Below are 22,610 nucleotides of genomic sequence, written 5' to 3'. Positions count from 1 at the left end.
CTGGTTATAACAAACATAAACCCTTGGTCCCGACTGTGCATTTATGTGCACAAGGAATGGGACTGATGTTCCTCTTAATACAAAATTCTGATATAACAAACAATTTGGCTAGGTCCGAACGAGTTTGCATTAACGAGACTCGACTGTACACAAGAACAAAATTGTAAAATAATGTGAAAACATTTTTTAAACTTCTACCCTCCCACCTTGTCTCCTGTTTCCGTCTCTTGTAGCCGAAATAGCTTGCGTTGCCACAGCGACCAGCATCCTGATTCTCCTCGTTTCTCCTCTCTCTTCTCCTGTGCCTGGCCTCCTGCCAGCTCTGGTGGCCCAGTTGCTGGTATCTCAAGTGGGCGGAGTTAGTCAGCTGGGGTGGGAGGGGGACGCCGAGGGGCCGCAGGGTGTTGACATACTCCAGGAAGAGATGTGTGGATGTGAGTCAAGGAAAAAACAAACTGTTGCTAACTGTTTCATTTCATGTTACCTTACACTATGCAAAGAATGGTTTTCTTATACTATAATATATTGGTGACACAGAAAGGCCTATTTTAAGCAATTGAGAGCACCGTTACATTATAGGCTCTTTGCGCGCACAAGACGGGGCGTTTTTTTACCACTTTTTAAAGGCTCCAGTGGAAGGGCACACTGGCTGCGCATACAGGTTCGCGCACATATAGCGCAAAGTATGCACATCTAATTTCATTCTGAATACACGTATGCTCACAGCCATGGCATCTCCGCATGAGCTTCAGGCATCATCGGGAATGCGTTCGAATGTCTCTGCCAGTGGTCTCCCCCCCCCCCCCCCAACTCTCCTTAGCCCATTAGAAACAATGTTTATTGAACCTATTCAGCAACTTTATTTCAATCTTAAAATAAAAGATATTAAAAAAAATTGTAATGTTTAAACTACAGCAAAGTGAATTGTGTCTAAAATGCAGGATTCTTGTCTATTTACTCCAATATTGCATCATAAACATGATTTCGTTTGCTAAAAGAAAATGACCTTTTCAGATTTTCCAGGGAAATATGACACCAAACAGCTTTTTGACTCCATGTGAAAGTAACCACTCCGTGGTTACAATGAGAAAGTTAGGCTGGACTTTTGAATGCATTCCCCAATACACCCCGTGGTCATGTGAAGATGAAGATGAAGGCATGCACATTTGGAATCAAATTAGTTGTGCATACCAGTGCTGGAGAACCTGAGTCTGGACTCGGACTCGGGTCCCCATTTTCAAGGACTCGGACTCGGATAGTGGGGACCTGGACTCGGACTCGGACTCGAACAACGAGGACTCGACTATCTTGAGGACTCAGCCTGAAGTTTTCAAGATAACATGTCGGAAGTCACTCCAAACGCGCCGCCTCACCTACGTACGTAGCTAGCCCTACGTGACCTGAGTACGGTCCATATTGTGTGACTGCATACTTTGTGTCATACACGCGCACACCAGTGTGGGAGTGAACTACATGCACCCCGAGGACAGAAACACAAAGGAGAACAACAGATTCTTTCGTGTCCTCGAGCGTGCATCTTTTGTTGAAAACGGTCCTCGATCGTACATTTGTGTGCTTAGTCAATGGGAGAGTGTTATATAACAGGGACAAAGGAAAACACAAAGACTTTTCCTCGGGAGTATAGTAGAAAAATAAATAACCAGAGCTCTCGTGAGTGGTCAAGAGCGCCATCTATTGTTTGTGCATGTAGATGCCATTTCATCCCATTTGTTCCTAGTTTATTACAACCAAATGTACATTTTCAACACAAGATATATGTCACTCTGATTGGACTTGTCCTGTTGTGATGTCACTTGCACACCATTCAGACACTCCGAGGCACAGCTACATGTACACAATCTGTTAAGGATCATGAAATATTTCACAATATCGAAATACAATTGAAAAATAAAGCATCAATATTTGGGGATTTTTGTGGGATATTTTATCAACATTTTTGAAAGGATATTTTTGCTGCTGTTGTTGATGAAGGTTATAGCCGTTCCTTTGCTGCCGAGTCGACCCGTCCTGCCAATCTACAAAAATGAGCAGAAAAAAATGCATTCGCAAAACGTTAACAAAACTTTCGTAATTATTTAATGGCAAAACTGCGTAATAAATGAGTTGAAATTATAACCATATTTTTTTGTGACTCCTAGTTACTGGGTTTTAAACTTTCACCATAGCAGACATCAATGTGCACCTAATAGAAACAGAATCTTTAGTTGGTTGCATTTCCAGTTGACATTAAAAAGATCACTTTCACTTATATGCATAATCACTACAACTCTTTTTAGCTGGGTTTTAACTGTGACTGGTGATTAAGACTACAGACACGAACCTGATGGATGTATTCCTCCACGGTGTTGGGCATGTCAAAGTTCACCACCATCTTGACCCCCGGTAGGTCAATTCCCCTACCCAGGACCGCCGTGCAGACCAGTACTGGGTACTCCCCCTCCCTGAAGGCCCTCAGTGTCTCAGTGCGTTCGCTCTGGGGTCTGTCACCATGCAGAGAGGCAGCGTGGATATCGCACATCTGAAAGAGAGAGGTAGGCAAAAACTTAAAATGAAAACTTGAGTATGGCAAAATTCTGTGGTTAGTAGAGCCATGAAATGATAATAATTAAGAGTTTTTAATCACTTTGTACATCTGTCTTTTGCAGTAGCTAACAACTACTTTGTGGCAAGAAGTAAACAGAAAATGTGCAATCAGCGAGAGTTCTTATACATGTTTTTTATAATTCAAACAATTCCAACTCATGTGGTTCACACATGATAGTTGGTCGCAATCTACCAAACACTAACTAAATTATATATCCTATGCAATTCAAATCGTTTCTTTTTTTTCAATTCGCAGGCCTGAAACCTACCTTGTGAATCGCTAAGGACAGAAGCCCAGCGCCGATTTTGGAGTCCACGAACACTACCAACGGAGGTCTGAAAAAAAAAAAAAGAACAGATGTGACAGAAACTGTTCTCAATTCAATTATGCGGGATATAAGATATATTGTTTTTTCTGATCATAGGATTGATTAATTCATTTGGACAATCTCTGTGATGGCCACTCTAGTGTCTGCAGGGCTGTAATTAGGTTTGGACAATTTTCAAAGGTACATGAGGAAATTATACCCAAATGTCATGTTATTTGCAATTACAGAAAATCCCGAAACGTGTTAATTGAGATAGGACTTTCACCCATCCCTGCTTAGATTTGAAATTTTAAAAAATCAAATTGGGCGATTAAAAGTGCAAAACTAATTAGTTATAATTTTAAAAAAAATCCCTAGTTGAGGATTTTTTTTTTTTTGAATATTTTTGGGAACTTACTTGTAATGCTTAGGATCCTGCAGTATGGCAAAGAGATTCTTCTTCTTAGCTGGTTCCTCGACCCACATCACGATCTGCCTCACTGAGGTGCATGGAGTATTGGGCTAAAAAGGTAGGGGGAACCAGTGATTGTAAATACATGTATAACAATAATGACTAGAACACATGTACCAAGAAACTAACACCTGTACTGTAAAAAAAAAAAAAAAAATGTGCTATGCTGAGTAACTTAAATTTATTTCCTAGCGGCTGTGAGCTTAAGTTATTACTAGCCTCATACAACAAAAGCCCCCTTAACTTCTTAAAATTCCTATCCTGGCCAGGTCAACAGTATGCATTGTTTTGTCTGGGTTGTGCATACTTTTGTTTTTCTGTTCATTCAAGCAGGGTAGAGATGAAGTATAAGTGTGCTGCTTGGGGTTAAGGTGTGGTCATTTTCAATGTTCAGTCAGTTAGGGGCACATCAGAGGGACTTGGATTTTGCTTGTTACAGGTAAGCGAGGATGTTTTTTTGCAAGTTACCAAGGAATATGGCTCATGCACACGCATACATCCTGTAGATAAGGTTTTTGTGCTTACAGGGTTAACATGAATTAGTTTGCTAGCTAAGCGAGCACAGAATGGTGATCATTAGTGTGGAATTCTGTGGTTAGCAGAGCCATGAAATTGGACACTAGTCTCCACACTAAAATCTATTCATTAATTAATTGAAATGATTCATTAATTAAATTTTCTCTGAGAACTTGTTTGAGCCAAGCTCTATATTTATTTTACTTATTCATTTGTGTGTGTAAAATGTCACTGCTTGGCAGATCCGCCTGCTTTTTTGCGTTGCTTTGTTTGGTTATGAAATTTTGCCAATGGGGAAATGTAAATTCTAATATTTGGTAACCTGCTTATAATTGGTAAGCTTATAAAATTATATCAGTGATGTGCAAAACCCTCAGTAAATGTTATTTATGCTGCCCATTTGGGTAGCGCCTCATCTTAAAAAAAAAATTCCGAATTGGTTTGTCCATTACAATACTGTGCTGAAGGGGTCTTCAGTGCAGGGGTCTGAATTCTGAAATCTCTGATTTTTAGCAGATTTCCGATTTTTGTTGAGCGTGCCAGTTTTTGTTTTCCGCTTTTTTCTACCGATGGTCCACATTTTTCCCCACATTTCCCTCGCGTGTAAGCACTGATGTTTTCCGCTACTGCCGAATTATGCCCGCGAAAATCACAGTCGATCCGCTCTACATGTAGCTCAAGCGAGTGTTCAAGCGAATATAATCACCCATGTACATGTACTGTACATATGTGGTATAAGATGTGCATGCCTTTTTCAGCTCGAAGCCGCATGTGTATAATGTATTGTACACTAGCGTCTATGCATTTCTGCACAGATAGGTGCAGCGCTACATAATTACCTTGCCGACTGAAATGTACAGTGGGTTATGAAGGAGTGAAGAGGCCAACTTCTCAATAGAGGGGGGTATTGTAGCCGAGAAGAGCATGGTCTGGTGGGAGTCTGGTAGATGACCTACGACCTCCATCACCTGATGAGAGGAAATTCAAATGTTGTAGAAACTGTTAACCAATGTCTAAAGACTTCCATTTTTCTTCAGTGACTCACATGTTCTGTACATATTACTCCTCAAGGCAAAACATTGGCTACGTTGTTTAAGACTTTGTGATCTTTACAGATAGTGATAATGTAGGCCTACCCTACCTGTTGCTGGAAACCTTTGTGAAGCATTGTGTCAACCTCGTCAATTATAAGTGTTTTGATAGCTGCTAATGAAATACCTGTCCATAAAATGAAAAATACAAAATATCAAGTCAGTTTTTAATATTTTAAAATTAAAACACCTTTTGTTATCGAACACTTTTGGATTAGATATTTAGTGATTAATATCACACAACCAAGCCTAAATCAGCACAATTGTGTTATAAGGTCCTCCTCCCACAACAATTTGAATGACAATTCCAAAACATCTTTCCAAAATGAAAATATGGTCTAAATGATGCGGGTGACAGGGTGTATATTTATTGTGTGCAAATGGTCCCGGGATAGTGTTCAGTGGTGAAAGTGGTTACCACTTGAACAAAATCCAGCCTCCTGAAGACGGTCAGAGCATACTGACCGGAACGTCGAGTTTATACCTCTGGTTCTTTTCAGAACCATCCTCTTAGTTGAGAAATTATTCGCACACGGTGTTTCCGCAAACCTTTCATTATTTAAAATCCAGCCAGTGAGAGCTCAGATTAGCTGTTACAAATACTCATCATAGGTGCAAGCAAAGCTAGAAAATCTCCGATTTCTTTGAAAGATGGCACAATCCTCCTCTTCTCTGAAAAAAAACCCATTATGACAAGGCCCCTCTGACTGACCCTGTCTGGCAATGACATCTAAGATTCTCCCAGGAGTAGCGATGACTAGCTGGATATCTTGCTTGAGTCTGTGTAGCTGGGTAGGTAGGGGCACTCCCCCTACGACCAGAGCTGTACGCATGTTGGGCAGACCTGACAGTAGAACAATCGAAAAATGGTAAAGCCAGTCAGAGAAAGAAGATTCTGCTCAAATCAATAAATCCTTATCTCAAATACAAACCCACTTAACTTTTACAATGTAGCAATTACTAATTTGCAGCAGTTATTTTATGTTTAAAAGATCTCAATGCTGCTTCCAAGTATTTTTTTTTCTAAGTTGCTTACATTTTACAAGTCATTTTTCACATGATTAAGATGGGGTGCTGAGCATTTCACTGCAAAAGATTTAGGTTTTTAACTGAGAAAGTGTTTTTCTTTACCTGAATGGTAGGATCTTTTGTGGGGAATATGAGGCATTAGAACTAACACCATATTATGCAGATTTAAAACAATTGTAGATTGGTCTCATTTGCATGACATCCATAACTTGTGGATGGAATACATCAGAACCAAGTCTGGAGTAGTACATCGGGGGCCGATTTCACGAAACACTAATAGGCGTCTTAGGAAGGGTAACTCGTCTAAGCTCACAACTCATCCTAGGATCGATTTCACCAAACTTAAGATGCGTTCAACATGTCCTAACTTCCTTAGCAACGCGGCTGAACTCGTCTTAACTTAAGATCGGTCCGAGGGTCATCTTATCTCATTGATGCGTGCACTCATTTATATATCGTCTGGAAATAAGTGCCGTTAAAGTAGAGTTTCGATCTAGAGTTATAGTTTCAAGGACGAAACTGCTGTGGAAACAGATTTGAAAAGATTTTTTATATGTGGGTAGCTTATTTACAACATTTAATTATATGCCAACTCCTAGTAGACTTTTAAATATAGAGTGATGAAACGAGGAGCAAGAATGACTCTATCGTATCTTGCCATTGATCTTCTCCATTATATATTCTGTATAATGGAGATCAATGTACATTGTGTAGAACTACCTTGCAGGTGAAATTTATTGAGTTATGCAACTGGGAAGTCACAAAAAAAAGAGGAAATTCAAATCTTTTCAAGACTTTGTACAGTGTTTTTCTATTTTCAATGGCACACATTGGAAGTGAAAAAAGAGGAAATCAGCTGATCCGAGGAAAAGTTGCATGCCAGTCAGAGTAGAGTATTTTTTTCTGGCAAAAGTTTGTGTTCTATGCACTCACAATACAAGACGTTTGTGGCTTAGAATCTTTAGGATTGCATAAATAAATCTAGAGTAAATTAAGTTGACGTCATTAGATTACCTTGCATCAGCTGTTTAGCCTGTTCCTCTATCTGCATGGCGAGTTCTCTGGAGGGTGACAAGATCAACCCCAGGGGTCCGTTCCCTTCATCTGTACTGTCTCTGAAGCACATGGTATTGTAGATTTGTAGAATTGTGGGAACGAGGAAAGAAGCAGCTGCAAAAAAAGCCCAAAATTTTAGAGGAAATAATATTACTCTAGGTCATACATATTCATGAGCGAGCGCCAAATTGTAATTGGTCAATCCCCCATCACGTCAGCCAATATTTTTGTACTTTCACAAGGATGTCATACATTGCAAAAATCACAAGTGCAGACAGATGACTATTGAACAGGTAACCTCTGCAATAAAGAATATCATAAAAACAAACTGGCTCTTTCAACATTGTTGTTTTCTTTGAAACAGGAGTTGTTAAGGTAACAGAAAGGCAAGAGTTACGACAACAATGTATTAGTGTTGTGGTCATATACCTCACAAGTCTATCGCAAGTCCATCACCGGCCATCCAGTATTTAAGTCATGTCACAAGCTATTCTAATGAACTTTGACAAATGCATTCCTTTTTCATTGCCCATCCCCTGCTACTTGAGACTGGACTTGTGAACTGACTTGGGATTTACTCTTGGCTGGACTTGTGCTTGATGACTACAACAGTGATATGTAGCCTGATTCAACAGCTAAACTACTGCACAGGCCTCAACGTTAAAAAGTGTTATAGTATACAAATATTGAGTGGCTCAGCGTGGAATGGGAGGAATATTATCGCAAGGTAAAATCTGGACTTTTCCAATTCACGAGGCGAAGCCGAGTGAACTGGAAAAGTCCAGATTTTACCGAGCGATAATATTCCTCCCATTTCACAATTTAAAGCCACTCAATATTTGTTTTATATAACTGACATATAGATCCTTGTCATTTGATATATTTGAACTTTTTTTTCAATACAAAACTGGAGGAAAATGTATTTCTCTCTTCCAAACCACCCTTTCACGAAAATGTTTGAACCCAACGCTGTAGCGCTGGCTCATTGGAACAATACGCGCTACGCGCAACGCTGAACGCGCACACCAGCATGCATTTACACACAAATACCGCATCATGATCCTAACTGTTGAATAGTATTTCCCATTCCCCATGGGCGGATAGTACTTTTTGAGCCGCGGCATGAATGGGAGCAATAACGAATGCCACGTGATGTGAGTTCCACCAATCAAATGACAAGGATCTGTATGTCGGTTATATAACTCATTTTATAACACCTCACCCACAGATTCTGTGTCTTGATTAGCCGAGAGCGAGTCACATGTTACTTTCTAATTTTTCTATCTTTCTGTGCACGGTCAAAAGTACTATACCCATAGCAACCAAAGTACTATACCCTTAGCAACCAAAGTACTATTTCCACGGCGCGGTATTTGTGTGCAAATGGATGCTGGTGTGCGCGTTGCGCGTATTGTTCCAAAGAGAGCACGCCGCAGACTTGGGTTCATACATTTCACGAAGGGGTAGTTTGGAAGAGAGAAATACATTTTCCACCAATTTTGTATTGAAATTGAAGTTTATTTCAACTGTGTTCAGATTTAAATAATTTAAAATATTAAAATCAAGCAGAATCTGTGGGTGAAGTGTTATAAAGCAAATATTGAATGCTTTATCTCGTGGTGAAGTAAAACTAGCCTCCCTCGGTGATCCATGGACCATTCCATTTTCCTCGGCTTCGCCTCGGGAAAATGGAATGTCCATGGATCACCTCGGGAGGCTAGTTTTACTACACCACTCGAAGCATTCAATATTTGTATAAAATAGAAATCAGAAATATGACAGCATGTGTATCAAAATGAAGCCTTACTTTTGCCGGAGCTGGTCTGTGCACACACCATCACATCTCGCCACCTAAGCGCAGCGGGTATAACTTGCATCTGGACTGGAGTGGGCACGTTGTACCCAACACTGGCCAGGTTGGATTCCACTAAAACAAAATGATGAACAAGGTTCCTTTAAATTGAGAATTCCAGTTTAGAACAGCAAGATCTGCATATTAAACTAATGATCAAAAATTTCTGTTGGACCTGAATGGCTGCCCTATTGTCCTGTTACCAAGTCTCTGACTGACTGACTATATCACCGAGTACAAATAATGTACATGTATACTAAACTAAACTGGCCTATAGTGACGTTACAGTTGTTTGTTAAAGAGAAACCTCTGAAAAGTTCTCATTGAACCTACTTTAAGACTGAAGTTTGTAACTGGAATGTCTAAACTTCACAAAGGATTTAAAGATCTATATTTATTGAACGAATGCTGGTAATTACTTTTCTGTGGAGCAACAAGGTGTGAGAATTCAACAATCGGTCTTGGTACGTCCACACCTTCAACGAAGATATCCACCTGAAGTTTAACAAAAACAAACAAAATGAAACCGAAACTTCAGTTTAAAATAAACTTCAGAGGGCCTTATTTTTACATCATCACTACACCCTGAATAATAGACCTTATGCGTAGTGGGCATCTTAGAGGGCATCTTTTGTTATTTTATTTCAGTAACAATGAATGCTCAAAAGGTTCACTCATGCATAAGATGGCTGCGCTATTCTGATTTTTTTTAATGAAAATTGTCCAATGCTGCAGAGGCAAAAAAAGGTGTGCTGGAGAAATCATCTGACAGCGAGTGGGGGGGGGGGGGGGGGAGTGGGAGATGCACTGTACACGTAGTGAGTCTTTTGCTAAGAGTAACAAGATTTTGCCCACAAGAACAATGCAGAGAGAGGCACATTCCCTCCCTTTTCCCCATCCCTAGCTGTGCTGCATCAAATTGAACCCATTCGCTACCTGAGCCCGGATTTCTTGGACTTGCTCTCTTGTGAGTTCAGACACCTCATCATGTTCTCTGTAGATATAGCCAACTGGATCTTCCACCATGTCAACGGTGATTGTTTCTGGTTGGGTATCTTCTTGAGCAGAGACGTCTTCCTGAAATAAAAGAAAATTCCATTGAGGCTTGAGTTACATTTCAGTAATGGAGCAGTCAGAGTGTCGAGCATTCTCAATTAAATGAGGGAAAAAAAGTCAAAGAAAAATTTCCCATTTTGGTATAAATTCAAAGGATCTAACAGGGCTCGAGTCAAATTTAATCCAGTACTTCCAAGTAAAAATCTGTGATGTACGAGCAGCCAGACTCTACTTGATACATGATCCCTGAAACTCTGTAAAATTTGGCACAATTAAAAGATCCAAATTTTGAAAGCAGCCCATTTTAATAATTCCATCTACTGGGTAATTCCCAGTTAAATGAAAACTTGGAGCTCATCTGGAATCGTACCGATCCTGCTGTCAGCCCAAGTCTTGCCAGATTTCTAGCCTTGCATTCACGGCTGCAGATATCAGCTTCCGTCCGATCACAGATGTAGGCTCCGTACCTCCCACACACCACACATACTGGTTCCTCCTCACTGACTGGCCATCTTTGGTTCTTGCTGTACGAGACAACCTCGTCCTGTTCATCCTCCTCGACCTCTTGACCTACGTGACCCAGATCTTCTGTTTCTTCCAAGTCCTCATCTTCATCCTTTGCCTCTTTCGTGTCTTGGGCTACATTTTCCTTGGTGTCTCTGGAAGCTGCCTGTAGCTTCCCATCTCTCTTGATCTTGTCCACAGACCGCCTTATTTCAGCAATGTCAAGAGGGAGTATTGAGCTAATCCCACTTCTGACACCAATTTCTGGATCCCTTGTTGGACATTCATTTCCTTCCTCTTTCTGTGTCTCTGACTGTGTTGCATCAGCAGCTGCTTGCGGGATCATGGTATCTCTTTTTGAAAAAGATGACACTTCACTAGTTAATGGTTTTCTAGTCTCCGGATCTGTTGATGTGCCTTCCAATACTGCGACTGAACATCCTGAACCATCTGGAAGAACATTTCGACACAAAGTGACTTCCTCATCCTTGGTGCCACCTCCACTGAGTCCTTTGGATCCTTTCTCAGAAGAAGGCACAGTTTTTTCTGGTTTGTTAGACCTCAGGCCTGCCGACTTGGCATGCTCTTGAAGATCAATAGTACTTTGGCTGTTTGTTGTGACTTTGTCATCTTGTGGATCGACAGGTTGGTTTTGTGTACTGCTGTTGTCTGAATGTTCAGATTTCTTGACTGGAGGTTTCGGTTTAACCGGCTTTGTTGCTGGTTTACGGTTCACTGCCCTCGGTACAAACATTTTGTTGAATGGATTTTAATCTGAAAAATAAAAACAAACACTTTATTTAAAGCAAGGTTATGGTAATTTGTAAACAAAGCACATACATCTTTACCAGTACAACCCATTTACACATGATATATAATACGCCCAAAGTCAGATCTTGTGGGATAAGTCAAACGTTAGAAATAATTTCTTCAAAAAACAAAATATCCATTAAGTATAGCCATGGACGAATAAGAACTTCCTCCATGGCACAGCAAAGTCAATTTTGATCGTACATATATACTTGGCATAAAATGTAGGTTATTTAACTTATTTACCCCAAATTCTTCAATTCTATCAAAACTAAATTTTGGGAGTGAATTCCTTAAAAACCACAATTTCAAAATTTGCCATTTTAAAATTTTGGCCACATTTTGTGTTGTCAGTTTTATTGCTCTAGTAATGGTGAAACTGTGTGAACCAGCAGGAAAATTCCAACTTTATATGCCTTACAAGAATATTCATACCCAACATCACAATATTTATTAACTTGCATGCGCCATGCAGAGCTACAGTCGATCGCACTGTTTGCCGCATTATAGTTCCCCACGTGTTTTACGAACGTGTAGTTCATCCACAAAGAAATTTAAACCACTCGTACCTTAGAATAGATGGGCGACAAGATTTACGGGGCGGAGCGAGTTTGCCACATGCGCTGTACATGCATCTAAACCCCACTATCTTCTGTAAGCCCATGTGTTATAGAAAATTAGTGAATCTCACAAAAATCGGAGCTCAAAGATGGCTGCCCCCGTTGCGAAACTTGCTAGTCACGTAAGTTTATCGTTATTAACGGAGTATTTCATAATTGAGATCGATTGCATGGTGAAGTATGATTAATGATACGGACAGATTAATGTCATTGTTTTTTTAAACGAATAAAGTTGAAATATTAACGTGGAAAGGAAATTAAGTTCACGTGCTGTTTCGCCTGTTCGCACGTCGCGCAACACATGCACATTCAATGCGCGCGACGTGCATTGCACTGTTGAAAACTGCAGAGCAGCATGACTCACTACATTATACACTACACTACACAGTCAGGCATGATGATGTAACATTCGTCAAACGTGTACCAACTACCATTGTAGAAACTATTGTCACTGGTTGTCAGTATTGCCATAAATGTCATTTTGGGTGATTTTTCATAACTTTGAAACTTAAAATTTAAAAAAAAAATGTTTTCAAACTGAATATTAAAAAAGTCGTGAGCTTTGAAAACCTTTTTCACTTGATTTTAGTCTCCCCGTGAATTGACGAACCGAATTGACTAGCCCTACAAAAGTACAACAACTTAAGTAGGGCTGTAATTCTCTCTTTTGTCTGATGGCGTGATATATGAATTATGATGGCAACAGGGGTGACAGGACCATTAATACTCAAGAGAGCCAATTACAGCCTTATTTGTAGCACTACCCCTTGACCAAGTATTATATATTTATTTAGGCTAAATTAGGGCTAATGTTATTTATTGTGTTTTTTTGTTTTTTTTATTTGTAAATTAAAAAATGTTAGAGTGTTCTTGCATTACTTAGGCTTAGCAAAATAATGTGTCACTAACATGACAAAATGAACATTTCACACATTTAATGTTGAATACCTAAGAAGTCTGCATTTTTTTTAACTAGCCCTCCGTATACAAACAGGGCTGTAAACAGCTATCTTACAGGTCTTATTATTATCGCCAATGGTGACCTGTTTGTAGGGCTTTAAACATGAAAAAAAAATTTAAAACAGATAGGCTGTTTTACATTTTTACTATGTATCATTGTTATCTAGCTAGAATGGTGTTGATGTTGTATCGTAAATAGTATGTGTTATTATTCTTTTAGTTATTGTATCATATCTGTGAAGTGCCTGGGAGCATTTTATTTAAATGGATTTGGTGCTATATAAACGTATTTTATAATTCTTGATTATGCCCCAATTACTCCCTGACTATGGTTTACATCTATAGTCATGACTTCAGCATATTCCACAACATTTGTCGAACTATAGCTTGGTCAACATGTACTACAGTTGGGAGATACCAATATTTAAACAGTGAATGTTTTACTTCTCTTATTCTACGGTTCATAAAGGTGTACAGTAACATAAGAAAATGGAACAGTCAATCAAAGTTTAATGAAACAAATGATTCCCAACCTCAAAATGTTTTATTTAACAGTGCGCCAGTGCAAAGTTATTATGGAGAGTACCACAGCATACAGTGAGATTGGGACAAGTGGCAAATGGAAGCGTCACCCAAATGGCACAAAATCAACTGGACGTCAGACTAGCACAGGTAATATACATAATTTGCCCTCGGAAAATTAAAATTTCATATTCACGTGACTTGACTTGTTTGTCATTCTGCATGTGCAAAGTTTGATCTTTTTGAATAAGTTTTTTCTTTCTTTTTTTCAGGCAAGATGTTACTCCCAACAGCCACAGAGGAAAGGCTTCATATCGCAATTCATTGATAACATCAAACTGGACATGGCCAAGAACAAAGAGATGAAGGTTGGACAATAATAAAATCCCTGAGCATAAACAAAACTTAATTAGTACTGTAAAAAGTATAAATTTTAACCCTAACCGTCCTAAATCCTCCAAAATCCTCTTTGCAAAATGGAGGATTTTGCAGGATTGAGACTATTTGGCAAAAGTGTGTGGCTGATTTCGGCAGATGCACTGTGTCAAGGTCTTAGGCAGGACCTTGTGTTGTTTATGCTCAGCCGTGCACAAATTTAAGAAAACAAACAAGAAAGGAGGTTTAAAAAAGTGTGCCTGCGGACACAGTTTTTTACATACATGTGTTAGAAACATAATCCAGTATGAGACCCCAAAAGAGATGCATACATTTTCTCAATTTTCTCAAAATGTATTGTGTCCACTGAGCTGAAACTTCAACATTGAGGTTAGTTGTTATGCACCCTTCTTAACATTTTGAGCAATTTGTTGCTTCAAAAAAAAAAAAAGCACAAACAGCAAATGATCTCATGTGCCGTTAAGAAAATAACAATGTACAAAATTCATTGTTAACAGCACAGTTGCAAAGAGCAGAGCAGATGAGATATTTGCACAGATTTCTATTCGTTATCAATTGGAAATTCAGATTCTGCTGTTGTTTTCATTTTGTAGGAAAATATCAAGAAGTTCCGGGAGGAAGCTGATAAATTGGAAAAGTCTGAAGCCTTACAGCAAGCGAGGAAGAAATATGTAAGTGGGACATTGTCCGTCCGGATAATGCCTTCTAATATCAGGAAACTTGTATAATCACATTGCATTTTCTTAAAACGTATGGCTGATTGATCAGAAGCTAGGGAGTCAAATATGAATGATGCATCAGAAGCTAGGGACTTCAATATTTTTTTAGTTTGATGGAATTTGAAATAGTGGGGAGCTAAATGAGATCAAACCTGCATTCAGTGTCTTGAATGATACACAAATCAACTAGTGGAGAATAACAATTTGCAAACAGTCCAGAATTCCCTTTTTCTCTTTTTCGGCAGGAATCTATTGAAATAGAAACATCTCGAGGATCTGAAGTACTCAAGAGAACTGTGACAGACATCAAAGATAAAGTGCAGAAGGTAATGATGACAAAATTGGACAAGAATTTGACATAAAGTTGTCAAACTATCCCACACATTTGTCTGTAAACTATTCTGGAAAATGTATTCAGCTGTAAGAACTTGATGGAATTAAAGCAAATTCCAAACTGAAATACAAAAAAAAAAAAAATTTACATAAATTTCAGCGTTGCATAGCTGGTTTACACTTCAACCATTTAGTGGCCACAGACAGCCAGTATTTCAACCTTCTGTGTTTTTTGTAAACCAAATCGGGAATGCAATTATGTAGTTCAGGTATGGATGAATTTCAAACTGGCATTGAAACGAAAAAGAAAATATCCTGATAGTCCAAAAAGGGATCCTTGTAGTCCTACGCAAGGTCCTCGTAGTCCAAAAAAGGTCTTATAGTCCTACAGAAGGTCCTTGTAGTCCTACAGAAGGTCCTTGTAGTCCTACAGAAGGTTCTTGTCGTCCTACAGAAGGTCCTCGTAGTCCTACATAAGATCCTAGTAGTCCTACAGGAGGTCAGCATAGTCCTACAGAAGGTCCTAGTAGTCCTACAGAAGGTCCTAGTAGTCCTACAGAAAGTCCTTGTAGTCCTACAGAAGGTCCTTGTAGTCCTACAGAAGGTCCTTGTAGTCCTACAGAAGGTCCTCGTAGTCCCACAGAATGTCCTAGTAGTCCTACATAAGATCCTAGTAGTCCTACAGGAGGTCAGCATAGTCCTACAGAAGGCCCTCATAGTCCCACAGAAGGTCCTAGTAGTCCTACATAAGATCCTAGTAGTCCTACAGGAGGTCAGCATAGTCCTACAAAAGGTCCTCTGAGTCATACAGAAGGTCCTCGTAGTCCCACAGAAGGTCCTCGTAGTCCCACAGAAGGTCCTAGTAGTCCTACATAAGATCCTAGTAGTCCTACAGGAGGTCAGCATAGTCCTACAAAAGGTCCTCTGAGTCATACAGAAGGTCCTCGTAGTCCCACAGAAGGTCCTCGTAGTCCCACAGAAGGTCCTAGTAGTCCTACATAAGATCCTAGTAGTCCTACAGGAGGTCAGCATAGTCCTACAGAAGGTCCTCGTAGTCCCACAGAAGGTCCTAGAAGTCCTACATAAGATCCTAGTAGTCCTACAGGAGGTCAGCATAATCCTACAGAAGGTCCTTGTAGTCCTACAGAGGGTCCTGGTAGTCCTACAGAAGGTCCTGGTAGTCCTACAGAAGGCCCTCGTAGTCCCACAGAAGGTCCTTGTAGAGCCTCTGCTGGGTGCTTATTGAAATAAAGATATATTTCTTGTTGGAAATTACAGAGTTTTTCCTCAGAAAAACGCAGAGAAAATTTTGGGCACATTTTCAAATTTGTGAACTCCACTCTTTAGGGTGTAGAGGATGTCCAGAAACAAGAATGGGCCAAGAAAGCAGGCAGTATCACAGAGGACATCACAAAGACAGCAAAAGGAGCCGCCGAGAAGGTTAGCAAACAAGGGGAGGAGCTTACCAAAACCGCCGCCTACAAGACTATCTCAGACGTAAGTGGAATTTTAAAAATCCATAACAGGAAACTGATGCTTAGCAAAAATTTGTCAACTCAACAATTTTACAGAATAAAATATGTAGGCTGTCACTTAATAGTTCATATGTATGATCATATTTTGTGACAGGGCGTCAAAGCAGTCAAGCAAGAAATAGATGAGAGTACCACAGCGAAGGCAAGACCATACAGGGCACCTCGTAAGTACAGTCTGTAAAATGTCAATAACCCTCCTGCTATTTTAGCAGTCACGGGCAGTCAAAATTCACTTCCACTTCCCCTGCTATACTTTTAACAAAGGCTAGTCACTGGCAGTCAGATCATATATCAAGCAAATACTTTGTCTAGTTAAACTAGGTCAACAGACAAAGCAGGCAAGCTGTGGTCACAGTTGTTTTATCACTCTCCCGGAGTCAAAGCACAGCTGCATCGAGTTACTTAAGCAGTCCAAGGCAGTCAATCCTGCTTTATGTGGGCTGGGAATTCTTAAGGGTTGAAAACAGTCACTTGATTGATTTTGACTGCAAGGACAAGAAATGTGAAAAGTGCAAACATTCACTAGAATAGCACCATGACATCATGCTTTGTTTACATGCTTGTTTCTTTTTTTGTCGGGGCAAAGGGGACGTCATTTTAGAAAGCAAACACGTAAACAAAGCATGACGTTTCACATCTCTAGGTCTGTTTATAATAGGCCATCAGCTTGGGGGTTTGGTCAGTATCAGATCAGGGCATAAATGATTATAGTGCGCATGCCCAAAGTATACCGCCCCTAGAGTGGTAACAAGCATGGACATTTTGAAAAAAGGGTGATAACACCTAAAAAGCTGCCACCGCTGCAATGCTATCACATACATGTATTTTCCAACTCTGGAGGTGTATTCCTTGCAAAAAATCGCTATGACGATTATTCCCCTCATTTGATACCGGTTGCCAAAACTTTGGATGGTCTATAACTTCACTTCAATCAACACCATTTGAGTGCGTTGTCTGCTGTGTAAATAAATATTTTGCATGATTGTGTTTGATGATTGTAGCTCGACGATCTTTATCTTCTTCGCGGTAAAATTGACCGGAGTAATATTAACCAGTTCAGTTGAGTCTGTGTGACTTTTTTATTATTTCTCATGATTATTTATTCAAAATTATAGTTCATCAAATTTTCGCTGTTTTGTTCAACAGTCAAACTTCGCAAGCGCACAGATGGATTTTCAGATGGGCAGGAATATAGAAGCTTTGAGGCCAATGAGTGAGTCTTTGTTTGTTTGTTTTCTTTTTCAACCATCTTTACAATTTACAAAAAAATTCAACTAGGACACTACAAAAAGTAAATGTACAATCCCCCTAAAAAGGATGAACCAAGTAAATGACTAAATGATGTTAATTGGAAAGAGCATTTAAAAGTAGGATATAAACGTCCACACAACCATCCTTTACAAACTGGGTGTTTTTTCTGGTATTCTTGCGAGAACAAAGTTCGGGGGTCAAAAGTTTGACTCTCAAAATCGAGCTGTTGGGTGAATCCTGCCGCACATGTTCCACCAGTATATTGCATTCTGCAGACGTGCGAGAAATAACATTTGTCTATTGGTGCTGTGTGTATTTTGCGACACACACACACAACGTGTAGCGTACATTGAATGGACATGACTGGAAATACGTATACCACAAAATGTTTGTCGCGTCAGAAGTAAACAACCGGGATTTTTCATCTTTTCTCAGGAACAGCGGGACATTAGATTATTTTCCTTTCAACCGGACCTTTGAAATAGGATAGTTCACCAATCCAAAACATAACATTTTTGGGGATTTCAGGCCGTAATGCCCCTTTTACCCTAACCGAACACAACCCATCAAAGTTCAACAGCAGGTTTGTGTTTAAATCTGTTGGGATAGATACAGTCCCCCTAAACAGATGGTCTTTTACACGGGGGTTGGCATACCTCCAGAAACTAAGTCCAACAGGGTGTGTGTACAATTTCCCATGTGGGTGTTGGAATTTGCCTGAATGGGTATGGTTCCTAGTCAATTAGGCTGGGGAGTTAGGGCTAAGGAATTTTGACGCTGACAATGCAGACTTTTATTTGAAGAATGCTTAAATAGATTTTTTTTTTAATTCTTTTTGCAGGGATGCTATGGGTATGGTTCTTCACAAAGATTCCAGATGGTACAAACAATGGAATGAATTCAAGGAGAACAATCAGGTTTTCAATAGTAAGTATGAATTTTGGAAAGGACAATCAAAGGCCAGTTTGTTTTTGTTGTTAATAATATCCAAAGACCAGATTTTTGTTCGGAAGTTTATCACACTGTAACTGTTAAGGGTTGTAATTGTTACTATAATATGTGTTATTTATGTGTGGTGGGGATGTAGTCAAGTCTGTCACAAGTCCTTGCAAGTCCTCCAGTGCCTTTGTTATTGTTCCTCCACTGCTTCTTGTGGTGGACTCAACTACATCCCTGATGTGTGGTGATAAAAAAAAATCCTAAAAAAAGGGTTTATTACTCTGGGGTTCACAAGCACAGAGAAACTTGTAAAGAGACAACAAATAAGAGAAACCTTCTGTTTTAAAAATGGTGAGGAGCCCACAGAATTGGGTCAGGCTTTGTAGGATTTGAACATGAGTTAAAGACATTGAGGGCAGAGAAATTACTACCATGCCAAACTGCTTTTCAGATGTTTTCTTTCCTTTTCAAACCAAAATTGTAGCACAGCAATTATCAACTGACCAATGTGTTCAAACTTAAAAAAGAAAAGAATCACAAGGTAATTTATAAAATATTTTATGTAATCACATTTCGCTGTATATTGAGTCATGGAAGAAAAGTATTCAACTTGCGTATTTCATCGTCTGGCGATTAAATTTTTTATAGGCAAAAATACATTTTCTTTAGCTACAAACTGAGCCGCCTGTATTGTGATAAAATCACTGTGATCAAAGTATTGACCAACCGTGTTTCCTTCTAAGCGAGTGAAAGTTTCTACTCCATTTTTTTTCTCTCCTGCCACAGAAATGTTTGACTTAAAAATGAGGTACGATGAGAGCGACAACGTCATGGTGCGGGCTTCCAGAGCAGTCACGGACAGAGTCAGTCACCTTCTAGGTTAGTTGTCTGTCTTCATTCTCCTTCTGTTAAGTGCATTTTACAGCTCTATCAAAAAGGCGTTTGATTGCTTGTCGCGTGTCCATTTTTTGTCTTGTTTGTAAAAAAACAATAGAATGTTACCGTAAAGACAAGGGAACTTCAGCGTTACAGGGCCCATTTTCATTGGTCTGCTTTGCGAAAGATCTCTGCTAACCATACCAGAATAATCCGCACTAACCATTTGAGTTAGCGTGTTTCACAGATTAGCAAGAAATTTTGGCTTGCGCACATGTTTAGATCCTGTAACTGAGGATTCTGCACTAACTTGGTTGTCATGTTTTTTCTGCATTTTTGCTGTATAAGCACATAATGTTTTTTGCACGCTTTAATCAATTTTTAAGGACTTCAGGTGTTTTAGATTTTTTTTTAGTCTAAAACAGGTTTTCGAAGACCAGAGGGGATATTATGGATGGAGTGTTGAAGGGGATAAATTTAGGGGATTAATTTAGTCTATTTAAAATAAAATTCAAAATATTTGTCACTTTTTCTGTACTTGTAAGTTGCCATCTATTTATATTTGAAGTTTTGGGTATTTTTTTATTTGTCCAACAGGTGGTGTGTTCTCACAGACAGAAATGTCCGAAGTCTTAACGGAAATCCTCAAGGCAGATCCCAATTTTTCTAAGCAGGAATTTCTTCATTTATGCGAGTATGAGATTATACCAAATGTTCTTGAGGTGAGGCTTGATGTGATCTCAAAAAATATTTGTAAAATATGAAATCACAAATGGCATAAATGAGACAATTCATATATTTGTCCAAATTTTTGTTTAACAATTTAGGGAAAGTAATTATGCAGTTACTGAACTTTTGGCAATGTTCATTAATAAAAGGTAATTTTTTTAAACGTTCGTGAAGAGGAAAAGAAATTGTTCGACTGTATCAATTTTGTTCCAAGAAATAGTCTTCCTTGTGGCACATGTTCCTTATAAGTACATTGTTAATGAAAACAATTATGACATTTCTGATTGTTTTTATTATTTTTTATTTTTATTTTCTTTGTAGGCCATGATTAGAGGCGAATTAGAAGTACTCAAAGATTGGTGTTATGAAGCTGTAAGTATTTTTATTTGCCTCGTATATAAAAGCTGTGCATTTAGGTTGTAAAAAAAAAAATAAGATTTTAATTTTGTTAATAAACTTGGAAAAATACTCTTCATTCAAGATGCTTCAAGTTATGAGCATTGGTTTATGGTAAAGTTACTTAGAAACAACTGACATTGGAAATATGCTTTCTTCTCTTTTTTCTAATTGTTCTGATGTAAGACACAAATTCTTCTTTACTTTCTGTTGACAGCCATACAGCCAGCTTGCCACACCAATCAAACAAGCCAAAGCCCTGGGGTATATATTTGACAACAAAGTTCTGGACATTGATAACTTAGATGTGAGTACTCTCGAGTGATTGGCTGAAATTGTTCCTTTATGCTCCTTAAAGCCCAATCAGTTCCCTGAAATTGGGCCCTGTTTGTTTTTAAGGAACCATGATTGGTCAGGAAAAAGGCTTTTTTTGCAGATTTCTTGAATTTAGCAGGCATGGTCCCAGAGGGGGGGTTAAGGTCCCCCTAAAAAAATCAGCCTGACTCCATTTTTTTTTTCATAGAAATACATAAAAAATAATGCGAAAACCTCCCCCTGCTCTGACACCCCAACAAAATTTCCTCTGATAATAATGTCCGCCTGTGCGAAATTCGGACAGAGCCAACTGGGTTACGGGGGTATTTGTACACTATTCTGTAATAATTATGGTGTTAATAATGGTCAGATTTGAACAGTGCCCCATTGAAAGTATGGTACAAGCCGCCCCCCCCCCCAGCTTGCACATTAAAACTTATCACACGGTCTTACCATTTAAGTGGAGGATCTAAGTTCCAATTTGAAATTTGTCTGTAAAGCCACTTTTATGTGATGTTTTTCTCCAGCTTTCTATGGGTAAGATGATGGAGCAGGGTCCAGTACTTGTCATCAGCTTCACTGCACAGCAGCTCTTGGTGGTCCGCAACGGGAAAGGGGAAGTTGTCGAGGGAGATCCGGTAAGCACATCTGTCGCATCTTATTCCTTTTGCTTTAATTATTTCATGATGCAGGTCTTTCTTAGACCTCCAAGTCTCGGTTGTGGTCTCTGTTTCACACATTCAGTTCTCGGGTTCAGATATTCAGGGCTTAGAATCATTACTGGCAATTAAAGATAAGTTAATACTTTGCATGAACTAACTGTGATAAAGTGACTTTTATTTGATGTATTTGTGACTGGAATTGTGATGTCATGATTGTGAAGAACTCAATCAGAACACTTTTTTTCTCCTTTTTTTTGCAGGACAAAGTAATGAGGGTAACCTATGTCTGGGTACTGTGCAGAGACCAGGAGATATTAGACCCCAGCGCAGCTTGGAGGTTGCTGGACCTGTCTGCAAACACGGCCCAGCAGTGGGTCTGAGGCAGGGACATACGTCTAAGAAGTCACCAATGATCAGATCCAGGGCCAGTGAGATAAAGCATGCACAAAAGGGGGCAGGAGACCTTACAAAATCTGAAACATACAAGATGTGTTTTGTAATTTGCTCTTTTTAATGAATTGTCACGTTGGAACAAAATCGAGGCTGCACATGCGAGACAAAAGATGTTTGCGATGTTACTCAATGACGTCTGTGGTCTCCGGCATTTTCTTCGAGAATTTGAGGCGTGAGAAAAGTATATTCGAATAAAATCAGGAATTCTGTAATTGCAGGACTTGCATCCATGTATGCGTTGCCGAGCTCTGATCTTGTCGCAACACGCAACATTTGTCAAAATGAGAGGCTTGCCCAGTGTCAACAAGATCCAATGGGTAAACAATCTCAAAAATGTCAAGGCCAAGGCGCCTCAGCAGGATACAACTGTGGCATTGTTTTAATGGGACTAGCTCCCATTGCCTCAGTTAATGCAGTGTTCTTGATGGTTCAGTGCAGCAAGTTCCAACACTTTTACAGCTGTTCACTGTCTTGTGTCTGGCAGAGTTAAGAACCTGTGCAAACAGCCGAAGTGTGCCGCTCCAGCGTCCCTTTGAACCCAACAATGCAAAGGGCCCATAAGTGCACTGTCTGTTTATTAAAGGGGCATCAACCAGCCCCCCCCCC

At 39.4% G+C, this 22,610-nt stretch overlaps 2 protein-coding genes across 5 annotated transcripts in view; one reads left to right on the top strand and one right to left on the bottom strand.

Moving 5' to 3' along the window:
- Nucleotides 1–11,939, bottom strand: part of LOC119745991 (probable ATP-dependent RNA helicase DDX59) — a 13,818-nt gene extending 1,879 nt beyond the window's left edge. Inside the window, exons 1-15 of one of the 4 annotated variants that reach the window (XM_038222734.1) lie at nt 11,734–11,789; nt 10,355–11,262; nt 9,865–10,005; nt 9,348–9,423; nt 8,884–9,003; nt 7,035–7,190; nt 5,704–5,835; nt 5,042–5,118; nt 4,740–4,868; nt 3,331–3,434; nt 2,874–2,940; nt 2,342–2,539; nt 1,970–2,036; nt 1,779–1,851; nt 350–426 (exon numbers count right to left, since the gene is read on the bottom strand). In XM_038222734.1, the coding sequence (XP_038078662.1) occupies nt 1,826–1,851; nt 1,970–2,036; nt 2,342–2,539; nt 2,874–2,940; nt 3,331–3,434; nt 4,740–4,868; nt 5,042–5,118; nt 5,704–5,835; nt 7,035–7,190; nt 8,884–9,003; nt 9,348–9,423; nt 9,865–10,005; nt 10,355–11,242 (2,181 nt within the window). In that variant the 5' untranslated portion in view covers nt 11,243–11,262; nt 11,734–11,789 and the 3' untranslated portion in view covers nt 350–426; nt 1,779–1,825. Of the gene's footprint in view, nt 1–206; nt 427–1,778; nt 1,852–1,969; nt 2,037–2,341; nt 2,540–2,873; nt 2,941–3,330; nt 3,435–4,739; nt 4,869–5,041; nt 5,119–5,703; nt 5,836–7,034; nt 7,191–8,883; nt 9,004–9,347; nt 9,424–9,864; nt 10,006–10,354; nt 11,263–11,733; nt 11,794–11,867 lie in introns of those variants that run through there. The other 3 variants (XM_038222733.1, XM_038222732.1, XM_038222731.1) reach the window with 3 other exon arrangements.
- Nucleotides 11,940–22,610, top strand: LOC119745993 (mitochondrial import inner membrane translocase subunit TIM44-like). Its single transcript, XM_038222737.1, has 15 exons — nt 11,940–12,040; nt 13,434–13,550; nt 13,673–13,768; nt 14,390–14,467; nt 14,761–14,841; nt 16,196–16,345; nt 16,478–16,547; nt 17,530–17,596; nt 18,476–18,561; nt 19,360–19,452; nt 20,047–20,171; nt 20,500–20,550; nt 20,792–20,881; nt 21,417–21,527; nt 21,812–22,610. The coding sequence occupies exons 1-15, from the start codon at nt 12,008–12,010 to the stop codon at nt 21,929–21,931; spliced, it is 1,368 nt and encodes a 455-aa protein (XP_038078665.1). The 5' UTR covers nt 11,940–12,007; the 3' UTR covers nt 21,932–22,610.

The sequence above is a fragment of the Patiria miniata genome, unplaced genomic scaffold (genome assembly GCF_015706575.1).
Source record: "Patiria miniata isolate m_02_andy unplaced genomic scaffold, ASM1570657v1 HiC_scaffold_7, whole genome shotgun sequence".
Classification (NCBI taxonomy): Eukaryota; Metazoa; Echinodermata; class Asteroidea; order Valvatida; family Asterinidae; genus Patiria; species Patiria miniata.
This window is presented reverse-complemented; position numbering and strand designations above follow the sequence as displayed.

What these genes read in the sequence shown, in the direction of transcription:
- LOC119745993 (XM_038222737.1), top strand. Translation starts at nt 12,008, where the DNA reads ATGGCTGCCCCCGTTGCGAAACTTGCTAGTCAC. An exon ending in TTGCGAAACTTGCTAGTCAC is followed by an intron (nt 12,041 to 13,433) that starts GTAAGTTTATCG and finishes TTTATTTAACAG; the next exon opens with TGCGCCAGTGCAAAGTTATT. An exon ending in TGGACGTCAGACTAGCACAG is followed by an intron (nt 13,551 to 13,672) that starts GTAATATACATA and finishes TCTTTTTTTCAG; the next exon opens with GCAAGATGTTACTCCCAACA.